Source organism: Schistocerca piceifrons, chromosome 4, assembly GCF_021461385.2.
Source record: "Schistocerca piceifrons isolate TAMUIC-IGC-003096 chromosome 4, iqSchPice1.1, whole genome shotgun sequence".
In the NCBI taxonomy this organism is placed as follows: Eukaryota; Metazoa; Arthropoda; class Insecta; order Orthoptera; family Acrididae; genus Schistocerca; species Schistocerca piceifrons.
This window is the reverse complement of record NC_060141.1, coordinates 147,377,588-147,390,437: the sequence shown is the minus strand read 5'-3', so window position 1 is coordinate 147,390,437 and position 12,850 is coordinate 147,377,588. Positions and strand designations below refer to the sequence as shown.

Genomic DNA, 12,850 nt, shown 5'->3' with positions numbered 1-12,850 from the left:
AGCAATCAGAGTCATTACATGTTCCCAGCATAAAGCACATTGTAAGCCCTTGTTCGCCGAACTCAAAATAATGACTGTTACAAATCTGTACATATACCAAGTGTTAATCTATACAAAAAATAACCTACATGAAGTAAAATGTAGAAATAATATCCATGGTCACAACACAAGGAAAAACAAGTCCATATATACATCATACTGTAGACTAGCAAAGCCAGTAAATAGCTATGAGCTAGTGGGCCATAAACTATTTAATAAGCTTCTGCAGACAGTACAAGATCTTCCAGAGTGTGAATTTAGGAAAACATTAAATAAGTGGCTTGTTGCCAACCCCTTTTATGAATTAAAAGAATTCTTTGACTGGGACATTGAACTGTAAGTCAGCAATGCTTTATTATTGTAGAATGAGATTTTCACTCTGCAGCGGAGTGTGCGCTGATATGAAACTTCCTGGCAGATTAAAACTGTGTGACCGACCGAGACTCGAACTCGGGACTTTTGCGCAGAAGTAAAGCTGTGAGGACCGGGCAAGAGTTGTGCTTCTGTAGCTCAGATGGTAGAGCACTTGCCCACGAAAGGCAAAGGTCCCGAGTTTGAGTCTCGGTCGGTCACACAGTTTTAATCTGCCAGGAAGTTTCTTTATTATTCTGTTTATTAATGTAATGATTGTGCTGTACAAAAATTTGTCTATTGTGCAAAAATTTGTATATTGCTGTAATGGCCTAATGACAATAAAATTATCTTATCTCATGAAACTTCCTGCCCGGCACACAGTTTTAATCTGCCAGGAAGTTTCATATCAGCACACACTCCGCTGCAGAGTGAAAGTCTCATTCTGGAAATATCTTATCTTACCTTATCATCCTAGAATACAGCTCAAATAAGACTACCAAATAAGATTAACAGGAGATACTGAACATGTACAGAGAAGGTCGGCATGAATAATGCCAGGTTTGTTTGATCCATGGGATAACATCACAGGGTTGCTGACAGACTCTTGAAAATATACGTAAGCAAATCCAAGAAAGCTTACTTACAAAGTTTCAAGAAATGGCTCTAAAGGATGAGTCTAAGAACATACATCGCAACCCCTTACATATTGCTCCTTTAAGGATTGTGAGGAAAAGATTAGATTAATTACAGCATGCAAAGAGGTATTTAAACACTCATTCTTCCCATGCTCCATATGTGAATGATACAGGAAGAAGCCTAATATTTGGTAGAATGGGATGTGCCCTCTGCCCCACACTTTACAGTGATTTACACACTACAGATGTAGACGAAGATGAACATAAGGGCATACTAATTGGTAAATAAATTGACTTACCGTAGCTCCTTTCTTTAAGGAGACTTCAAAAAGGTATTCAAATGTAACAACAATTGCTGAATTGTACAGTAGCAGCTTTCTTCTGCACCACTCTTCTGAGAGTTTGACAATTTTCTGCTTTATCTAAAATGGAAAGAAATAAATGTAAAATTATTTTCAGGGAAAGAATTAAAATATAGCATCAAGACAATAAAAGTTAAACTAAAAGTTGTACACTATTCAGAGATACAGCAGAATTCATTAGTCAAACTCTCTCTCTCTCTCTCTCTCTCTCTCTCTCTCTCTCTCTCTCCCCCCCCCCCCCCCCCCCCCGAAGTATGGTTGGCTAACACTGACAGGGGTGGGCTCAGTGGCTCGAACTCTTTAAGCTAAAGAGGAATAGATTGTTTGTATTCTACTTGCAGGGCTATCAGGCAAATGTAAACCTATTGTTGCAGCTCCATTATGTAAATGACATCTTTTCTTTACTTCATCCATTCAGTACATTTTATCAGATATCGTAAGGGGATACCTGAAGCAAAGTAGAAACAGTGAACACTGGCTGCACTATGGTAGGAAAGAGGTAAATATGTAGGTGCCAAAACACTAATCATTACTGTTAATTAATAATGAAGGTCAATAAACATTAAAGTTATCAATCTCAAGGCAAACTATTTATTTGTCATGCCACAATAATACGCACACATTAGTATATTACTGTTAACGAAGAATGACTTTTGTAATAAGAAACGATCAGTCTCGAACATACAGGAAAATATAACAACTGTTAATCAAGATTTGAAGCACGTACAACGGAAGTCGGAAGCCACTGCTCAGACTGATGCGAGTACACTGAGAAGAGGGGTAGAGCTTACTACATCATAATTATTAAGTCCGGTACCAAAGTTAAGTGCATAGATTAGTTAGAAGTTGCAAATCAGTGTCAGGTCTTCCTACATTTTTAATTAATTATAATCTGGAAGATTACATGTTCAGAATGCTACTGAGAGTGTTTCGACATCTGCATTGTATACAGCCACTCACAGAGGATTCGGTGCTGAATAAATATAACTTTCTATAATCACTTTACATCATCAATGTAACAGTTTACCTGCATCCACAGAAAAAGTTAGCTACTTGTTGATTTGCATGAACAACCAGGCAGCTGAGAGCAACAGAGCTAACATTCACTGGTAGGTAGCAAGGAACTGGTTGTGGTAGCAACTCACTAAGGTCTTATGCCATTGATTCACTGGATGTACGTCATACAGTGTGGGAGTACAGTAATGTTCTTGCTACAGTTTTAGGTTTAACAAAAAGATATATTGCACTGTGATTATGCGTTTACAAAACTTAAAAATCATAAAAAGAAATAATGATGTTTATAATAATTTATCATGTGGTGACATTGCTTTGCAAGTCCAGAAAAAGGATGATGCTGTTACGTTCAAAACAGGCCCCAGTTGCTATAACTGGAATAACTATAACGCATGAAAAAGTAATAGGAAAATTTTGTCAAAGACAGAAAACTACCAGACCACATAGTGCACACATCCAAATAGCTATGTGATAAAAATAATGTAACAGGCTCACAGATTTTTAACTATATTTACACACATTATAAAATTTATATATATATGTTCCCCATCTCCTCCTAAACCACTGGATCGATTTCAACTAAACTTGGTACTAATATAGTTTAGGATCTGAAAAGAAGCACTGTGTAAAACAGGGTGGCATAGAAAAACAATCCAGTAATGTCTGGACCAGTTTCAACCAAACTTTGTATATACTTGACTCAATATTTGTATTATTTGTATAAAAATATATTCCTTGTATACAACTGACATGGAATACTTTAGAAGCATGCAGTGCAATTCGTCTCCCCCGTGGGAGAGTGTCAAGAGATATAGAAGGAACAGAAGTGGAAGACTCTTGAATATACTCGTAGACACATACTATCCTGAGAAACTCTATTAACAAAGTTCGAAGAACTGGCTTTACATGATGGCTCTAGGAATACAGGGTGTTACAAAAAGGTACGGCCAAACTTTCAGGAAACATTCCTCAAACACAAAGAGAGAAAATATGTTATGTGGACATGTGTCCGGAAACGCTTACTTTCCATGTTAGAGCTCATTTTATTACTTCTCTTCAAATCACATTAATCATGGAATGGAAACACACAGCAACAGAACGTACCAGCATGACTTCAAACACTTTGTTACAGGAAGTGTTCAAAATGTCCTCCGTTAGCGAGGATACATGCATCCACCCTCCGTTGCATGGAATCCCTGATGCACTGTTGCAGCCCTGGAGAATGGCGTATTGTATCACAGCCGTCCACAATTCGAGCATGAAGAGTCTTTACATTTGGTACCGGGGTTGCGTAGACAAGAGCTTTCTAATGCCCCCATAAATGAAAGTCAAGAGGGTTGAGGTCAGGAGAGCGTGGAGGCCATGGAATTGGTCCACCTCCACCAATCCATCGGTCACCGAATCTGTTGTTGAGAAGCGTACGAACACTTCAACTGAAATGAGCAGGAGCTCCATCGCGCATGAACCACATGTTGTGTTGTACTTGCAAAGGCACATGTTCTAGCAGCACAGGTAGAGTATCCAGTATGAAATCATGATAACGTGCTCCATTGAGTGTAGGTGGAAGAACACGGGGCCCAATCAAGACATCACCAATAATTCCTGCCCAAACGTTCACAGAAAATCTGTGTTGATGACGTGATTGCACAATTGCGTGCGGATTCTTGTCAGCCCACACATGTTGATTGTGAAAATTTACAATTTCATCACGTTGGAATGAAGCCTCATCCGTAAAGAGAACATTTGCACTGAAATGAGGATTGACACATTGTTGGATGAACCATTTGCAGAAGTGTACCCATGCAAGCCAATCAGCTGCTGATAGTGCCTGCACACGTTGTACATGGTACGGAAACAACTGGTTCCCCGTAGCACTCTACACACAGTGACATGGTCAACGTTACCTTGTACAGCAGCAACTTCTCTGACTCTGACATTAGGGTTATTGTCAACTGCACGAAGAATTGCTCATCCATTGCAGGTGTCCTCGTCGTTCTAGGTCTTCCCCAGTCGCGAGTCATAGGCTGGAATGTTCCGTGCTCCCTAAGACGCCGATCAATTGCTTCGAATGTCTTCCTGTCGGGACACCTTCGTTCTGGAAATGTGTCTCAATACTAACGTACCGCGCCATGGCTATTGCCCCATGCTAATCCATACATCAAATGGGCATTTGTAAACATTGCACTGACTGTAAAACCACATTCGTGATGAACACTAACCTGTTGATGCTACGTACAGATGTGCTTGATGCTAGTACTGTAGAGCAATGAGTCACATGTCAACACAAGCACCAAAGTCAACATTACCTTCCTCCAATTGGGCCAACTTGCGGTGATTTGAGGAAGTACAGTACATACTGACGAAACTAAAATGAGATCTAACATGGAAATTAAGCGTTTCCAGACACATGTCTACATAACATCTTTTCTTTATTTGTGTGTGAGGAATGTTTCCTGAAAGTTTGGCCGTACCTTTTTGTAACACCCTGTATACTACAATCTCCTACATATCACTCATAAAGGGATCGTGAGGATAAGATTAGAATAATTACTACACACACAGAGGCATTCAAACAATCATTCTTTCCGCACTCCATCCATGAATAGAATAGGAAGAAACCCTAATAACAGGTACAATGGGAAGTACCCTTTGTCATGCACCTCACGGTGGTGTGCAGAGTGTAGATGTAGATTATGATCAAGTTTTATGTACAAATTCCTGCATTTATGCTTTTACTCACATAATGTTAACCACGCAACATTCTTCTAGATCCACTTTCAATTTCATGTATCTTGCAAACAACACATGGTTTTTTTTAAATTTTACATTCTTGTATTCCAAATAATGGAGATGCAACCTTCAGTTAATGTCCTATGTCACAATGAACTGTTTAATCATTCACTCATGGACAGATCTATTACATAATCATGTAGCTATGTGCAACGACTTTAATTTCTTCCTTTTCCTACGTCATATTAGCAAGTCTAACACAGCTGTTTCTTAACTGTCAACAAATGACTGGAATTATTTAGTATAAATTAATTTAACTCCTACATGTTCAACAAAAATACAATTTTTTGTAATTGTTTTTTTATTCATTGCTTGCAGCCACTTTGTGTGAGCACATGTACCAGTTTTTGCTTTGTTGCATACAACTAGTTTGTAATCATATGTGCATCCAGTTACTCACTGTTTCACCTTTCTAGCTTAACATCTGTTATTTTATTGTATAGATATGAAGCAACTTCAGCACGCTCACTTTTAGTTTCTTATCAACAAACAACAAGAACAATCAGATTCAGTTAATTTTAATGCTTCTTTTGTATGTTCAATAACAAAACACTGTCTGCTGTAATTGCGTATCTTCTGTAGTCATGATCATTTTGTATGATCATAATTACTGATTCTATAATACTGATTATAACTACTACACAAAATCGTAAAATAAGTCATGTGGCCTTATCAACCTAGTGACAACACAGTTTCATTCACTCTCTTCTATTGTTAATAATTCTAGCACGTTTATCGCAGCTCACTTATAATTTTGTCAGCAACATACAAATGAAATTTCACAGTAGTGCAAGTGTATATGCCAACTAGGTCCACAGACGAAGAAGAGATTGAAGAAATGGATGATGAGATAAAAGAAATTATTCAGACAGTTAAGGAAGAAGAAAATTTAATAGTCACAGGGGACTGGAATTCAGCAGTAGGAAAAGAAGAGAAGGGAAAATAGCAGGTGAATATGGATTGGGGAAAAGGAATGAAAGAGGAAGGCAGCTGGTAGAATTTTGCACAGACCCTAATTTAAACATAGCTAATACTTGGTTTACGAATCATGAAAGAAGGTTGTATACGTGGAAGAGGCCTGGAGTCACTGGAAGGTGTATGTTGATCACATTGATTGTTATATAAGGTTATATGTATCATTATATAAGATGCATATTGATTATATAATATATATAATTATAAGACAGAGATTTTGATACCAGATTTTGAATTGTAAGGGGCAGATGTGGTCTCTGACCACAATTTACTGGTTATGAACAGTAGATTGAACCTCAAGAAACTGCAAAAAGGTACAAATTGAAGGAGATGGAACCTGGGTAAACTGAAAGAACCAGAGGTTACAGAGTTCCAGAGGAAGCATTAGAGAACCAATGACAGGAAGAGGAGAAAGGAATTCAGTAGAAGTAGTATGGATAGCTTTGAGAAATGAAATATGGAGGGGAGCAGAGGATCAAGTACACAAAAAGATAAAGGCTAGCAGAAATCGTTGGGTAACACAAGAGATACTGAATTCAACTGATGAAATGAGAAAACACAAAGGTGCAGTAAATGGAGCAGGCGAAAGGGAATACAAACATCTTAAAAATGAGATTGAGAGGAAGTGCAAAATGGTTAAGCAGGAATGGCTAAAGGACAAATGCAAGGTTTTAGAAGCACATGTCACTAGTGGAAAGATAGATACCACCTACAAAAATTAGAGAGACCTTTGAGAAAAGAGAAACATCTGTACGAATATCAAGAACTCAGATGGGAAACCAGTCCTAAACAAAGAAAGGAAAGGAGAAAGGTGGAAGAAGTGTATAGACAGTCTGTACAAGAGATGTACTTGAAGGCAATATTATGGAAATAGAAGAGGAAGTAGATGAAGATGAGATGTGAGGTGTGATACTGCCTGAAGAATTTGAGAGCACTGAAAGACCTAACTCAAAACAAGACCAAGGGAGTAGACAACATTCTGTTAGAACTACTGATAACCTTGAGAGAGCAGTCATGACAAAACTGTTCTATCTGTTGAGCAAGAGGTATGAGACAGATGAAATACTCTCACACTTCAAGAAGAATATAACAACTCCAATTCCAAAGGAAGGAGGTGCTGGCAGGTGTGAAAATCACCTAACTATCAGTTTAAATGATTAATGGAAAATCTCATATTAAGATGTGAAACAAATACTAACAAAGAGATAGAGGGGCTGGCCAGTACTTACCTCAGCTCAATACAGCCGATAGATTCACAAAACAGAACAGAAAATTTACATTCCTAGCTTTCGGAACTTTGTTCCTTCTTCAGGGAGGAGAGAGGGGAAAAAAGGGAAGAAGGGAGAGTGGATTCAGTTACTCACAATCCAGGTTATGAAGCAACAGGGAAAGGTAAACAGGGAGGGTAGCAAGGATGGAGGCATGGTTGTCAGAGGGAAGCCAAAGATATTCTACTGTTAAGTACTGTGCCAGCTTCAAACCAAAGAGGACGCATACAGAAGTAAAGTGGTATATAGTATAAAGATAAACACAACTATGTAGGATGAAAAGATGCATGAATGGCTAAAGAGGAGAGGGGGAAAGGAGAAGACTGAAGAGTAAATGGGAGTGAGGTTGGTTAACGTAGGTTCAGTCCAGGGGGATGGCGGGATGAAAGGATGTGTTGGAGTGTAAGTTCCCATCTCCGCAGTTCCAAGGGACTGGTGTTGGGTGGGAGAAGCCAAATGGCATGTACGTTGTAGCAGGTTCCTAGGTCCCTAGAATTATGCTGGACGGCATGCTCTGCTACTGGGTATTGGACCTCTCCTAGGTGGACAGTTCGTCTGTGCCCGTTCATGCGCTCAGCCAGTTTAGTTGTTGTCATATTGATGTACAAGGCTGTGCAGTGCAGGCATGTCAGCTGATAAATAACATGTGTTGTCAACATGTGTTGTCATGTTGCTGGGGTGGTGAGGAGGAGGGGTGCAGGTTAGAGAGACGGCAAGGGAGAGTTGGGAGGGGGAAGGTGTAGCAGAAAAGGAGTGAAATAAAAAGACTGGGTGTGATAGTGGAATGAGGGCTGTGTAGTGCTGGAATGGGAACAGGGAAGGGGCTGGATGGGTAAGGGCAGTGACTAATGAAGGTTGAGGCCAGGAGGTTATGGGAATGTAGGATGTATTGCAAGGAAAGTTCCCACCTGCACAATTCAGAAAAGCTAGTTTTGGTGGGAAGGATCCATATGGCCCAGGCTGTGAAGCAGTCACTGAAATGAGGGATGTCATGTTTGACAGCTTGCTCAGCAACTAGTTGTTTGGCTACAGTTTGTCGGTGGCCACTCATGTGGACAGACAGCCTGTCGGTTGTCAAGTCAACATAGAATGCACCACAGTGGTGCAACTTAGTTTGTAGATCACATGACTGGTTTCACAGGTAGCCTCACCTTTGATGGGGTAGGTGATGCTTGTGACTGGAATAGAGTAGGTTGTGGTGTGAGAATGTATGGGACAGGTCTTGCATCTAGGTCTATTACAGGGATATGAGCCATGATGTAAGGGGTTGGGAGCAGGTGTTGTGTAGGGATGGAAAAGTATATTGTGTAGCTTCAGTGGACGTGGAATACCACTGTGGCACTGTGGAAGGGGGAGAGAAGGACAGAGGGCAGCATATTTCTCATTTCAGGGCCCAAAGAGAGGTAGTCAAAACCCTGGTGGAAAATGTAATTCAGCTGCCCCAGTCCTGGGTGGTACAGAGTTATGAGGGGAATCCTACTCTGTGGCCGGACAGTGGGATTTTGGGAGGTGATGGGAGACTGGAAAGATAAGGCATAGGAGATCTGTTTTTGTACAAGGTTGGGGGGACAATAACAGTATGTGAAGGCTTCAGTGAGACCCTCGGTATATTTTGACAAGGACCGCTCGTCACTGCAAATGTGACAACCACGGGTGGCTAGGCAGTGTGGAAGGGACTTCTAATCCCTCTCCATCCCCGCTCCAGACTCCTCCTTAGCCCCACCCAGTCACCATTCCCATCATACACTGGTGCTGCTGCTCGCGGTGTGATTTCAGTTGCCTGAGACAGCAGTCGTATATGTGAGTTGTGTTTGCATGAGTGTGTGTGTATGTATCTGTTACTATTTTTGATGAAGACCTTACTTGCTGAAAGCTTTATTTGTGACAGTCTTCTGTCTGCGACTCAGCATCTCCACTATATGGTGAGTAGCAACTTTCCTTTTCATAATAACCCAAACATTGTTGCTCAATTCCTGAAAGTTTTATTCTGTCATACAAATTGCATGTTTTCTCAGGATCTACAAAACCAATTTGCTTCAAATCTTCAGGAAATGTTACACAGTCCCTTCTGCATAATGCAACACAGCGTTTTTTTTCCAAAAACCTGTATATTGTTGAATTTATAAACTAAAAGTGGCACTAAAAAGTAGTGAATTTTCATTATAATAGAAAAAATTAATCTCTAACAACTGTATTCAAATTTTTAAAAATGCCTGAGTTAGGCTGTAGAAAATACTCAAATAAATAATATGTAAAAATTTCAACTTCCTAACTCAAATACTTTCTGAGAAAACATTAATTTATAAGAGCTATTTTAACATTTCAGTTCCGAGACCGCACTCCTGTAATAATCAACTGACATCACCTACAGAAGTCTATCATCACATTCACTCCCACAATGTACCCATGTGACTCAATTAAGAAATTCGTTTCCACTTGTGACTTGTGGTGTAGTTCATTAATGTCTCTATTGAATCGATGTGTGAATGATATGGTTGCCAATTATATACTGTGACAGTGCAAATATTCATCCCACTGAGTTGTGCATCAAAAGACGTAATATAGTCATTGTCTACATAAATTGAAACCCAGTTGTCATGTGTTTATTGTGTCAAAGGACAACTGTTATTGTGACTGTCCTATCAATACTATGCTGATGACTGATAGGCCAAAGGAGCTTGCCCGTATAACTCATTTAACAAGTAAACAGGACCTGGTCATCACGCTCCAAGAAATGTGAAAATGCCAAATTGATAGAAAATTATACAGTGAACATTATTGTATCAAATTCTAAGAACCAATTATTACCGTAATTCCACATACAACTTCTCCAGAGACTCCAAAGACAACATGAAAGGTATTCATGTAAAAACCCTCACAAAGTGATGACAAAGTTAATTCACATTAGAACATGATAGCTAAAAATGGGCTAAATCTTAAGTCTGACCAATATGAAAGAGTAACAGCAACTGTTCCCACAGAAAAATTTATTCAAGATTTAGTAGTATCAGACCATGCAGCATCACTAGCAAAAATAAATTCAGCCTGTACAATAAAAACATGTAAGAATTTCAGTCAAGAAAATGTGGAGCTAGTTATTAAAAAATTAAGTCTCACCATGCGGTCAGTCAGCAAGCACAAGTCAACAAATGACAACTACAATAAATTTTCAACTCACTTCATGAGTATATTCAATGAATGCTTCCCTCTTGTAACAGTACAGACTGAGTGTCTGTAAAGTAGTTCAAGGGTAATGAATAGAATTATAATGTCTACTGTTAAGAGGGGGAAACTGCGTATGGAGGTAAAGGTTAATGGATGTCCCGCTTTCTTAAATATATAAGCACATTACAAAAAGTAGTTGAACTACACTCATGCTCATAAATTAAGGATAATGCTGATACATGGTGAAACAACACTCTGGTGGGCAGTTTGTGGGTTTAAATCACCTCGGGGTATGACCATGCGGTGCATTTGACCTGCGGACATCGCACAGTGGGCCTGGCAGCAGTCCACATGTACAGAGGTGTGTTGGTGCACGTCAAGAGTACGGTGCAGCGAGTAAGTGTGCAGATGTTTTCAGACGTGCTAATGGTGACTGTGTATTGAAAATGGCTCAAAGAGCACATATTGATGACGTTATGAGGGGTAGAATGCTAAAGCAACTGGAGGATGGTCAAACACAGCAGGTCGTAGCACGTGCCACAAAGTGTGATCTCAAGATTATGGCAAGGATTCCAGCAGACAGGAAACGTGTCCAGGCACTACAGTATGGGACGTCCACAGCATATAACACCACAAGAAGACCGATATCTCACCATCAGTGCCCGGAGGCGGCCACAAAGAACTGCAGGACCTTACTGCAGCCACTGGAACAGCTGTCTCCAGACGCACATCTACATCTACATCTACATTTATACTCTGCAAGCCACCCAATGGTGTGTGGCGGAGGGCACTTTATGTGCCACTGTCATTACCTCCCTATTCTGTTCCAGTCGCGTATGGTTCGCGGGAAGAACGACTGTCTGAAAGCCTCCATGCATGCTCGAATCTCTCTAATTTTACATTCGTTATCTCCTCGGGAGGTATAAGTAGGGGGAAGCAATATATTCGATACCTCATCCAGAAACGCACCCTCTCGAAACCTGGCGAGCAAGCTACACCACGATGCAGAGCGCCTCTCTTGCAGAGTCTGCCACTTGAGTTTGCTAAACAGCTCCGTAACGCTATCACGGTTACCAAATAACCCTGTGACGAAATGCGCCGCTCTTCTTTGGATCTTCTCTATCTCCTCCGTCAACCCGATCTGGTACGGATCCCACACTGATGAGCAATACTCAAGTATAGGTCGAACGAGTGCTTTGTAAGCCACCTCCTTTGTTGATGGACTACATTTTCTAAGGACTCTCCCAATGAATCTCAACCTGGTACCCGCCTTACCAACAATTAATTTTATATGATCATTCCACTTCAAATCGTTCCGCACGCATACTCCCAGATATTTTACAGAAGTAACTGCTATCAGTGTTTGTTCCGCTATCATATAATCATACAATAAAGGATCCTTCTTTCTATGTATTCGCAATACATTACATTTTTCTATGTTAGGGGTCAGTTGCCACTCCCTGCACCAAGTGCCTATCCGCTGCAGATCTTCCTGCATTTTGCTACAATTTTCTAATGCTGCAACTTCTCTGAATACTACAGCATCATCCGCAAAAAGCCGCATGGAACTTCCGACACTATCTACTAGGTCATTTATATATATTGTGAAAAGCAATAGTCCCATAACACTCCCCTGTGGCACGCCAAAGGTTATTTTAACGTCTCTCCATTGATAACATGCTGTGTTCTGTTTGCTAAAAACTCTTCAATCCAGCCACACAGCTGGTCTGATATTCAGTAGGCTCTTACTTTGTTTATCAGGCGACAGTGCGGAACTGTATCGAATGCCTTCCGGAAGTCAAGGAAAATAGCATCTACCTGGGAGCCCGTATCTAATATTTTCTGGGTCTCATGAACAAATAAAGCGAGTTGGGTCTCACACGATCGCTGTTTCTGGAATCCATGTTGATTCCTACAGAGTAGATTCTGGGTTTCCAAAAACGACATGATACTCGAACAAAAAACATGTTCTAAAATTCTACAACAGATCGACGTCAGAGATGTAGGTCTATAGTTTTGCGCATCTGCTCGACGACCCTTCCTGAAAACTGGGACTACCTGTGCTCTTTTCCAATCATTTGGAACCTTCCGTTCCTCTAGAGACTTGCGGTACACGGCTGTTAAAAGGGGGGCAAGTTCTTTCGCGTACTCTGTGTAGAATCGAATTAGTATCCCGTCAGGTCCAGTGGACTTTCCTCTGTTGAGTGATTCCACTTGCTTTTCTATTCCTTGGACACTTATTTCGATG

At 40.3% G+C, this 12,850-nt stretch overlaps 1 protein-coding gene across 2 annotated transcripts in view; it reads right to left on the bottom strand.

The window, feature by feature from the left end:
* LOC124795250 (condensin-2 complex subunit G2-like) overlaps positions 1-12,850 on the bottom strand; it is a 296,139-nt gene that overhangs the window by 242,163 nt on the left and 41,126 nt on the right. For both annotated transcript variants that reach the window (XM_047259188.1, XM_047259187.1), the window contains exon 5: positions 1,328-1,450. In XM_047259188.1, the coding sequence (XP_047115144.1) occupies positions 1,328-1,450 (123 nt within the window). The remainder of the gene's footprint in view (positions 1-1,327; positions 1,451-12,850) is intronic.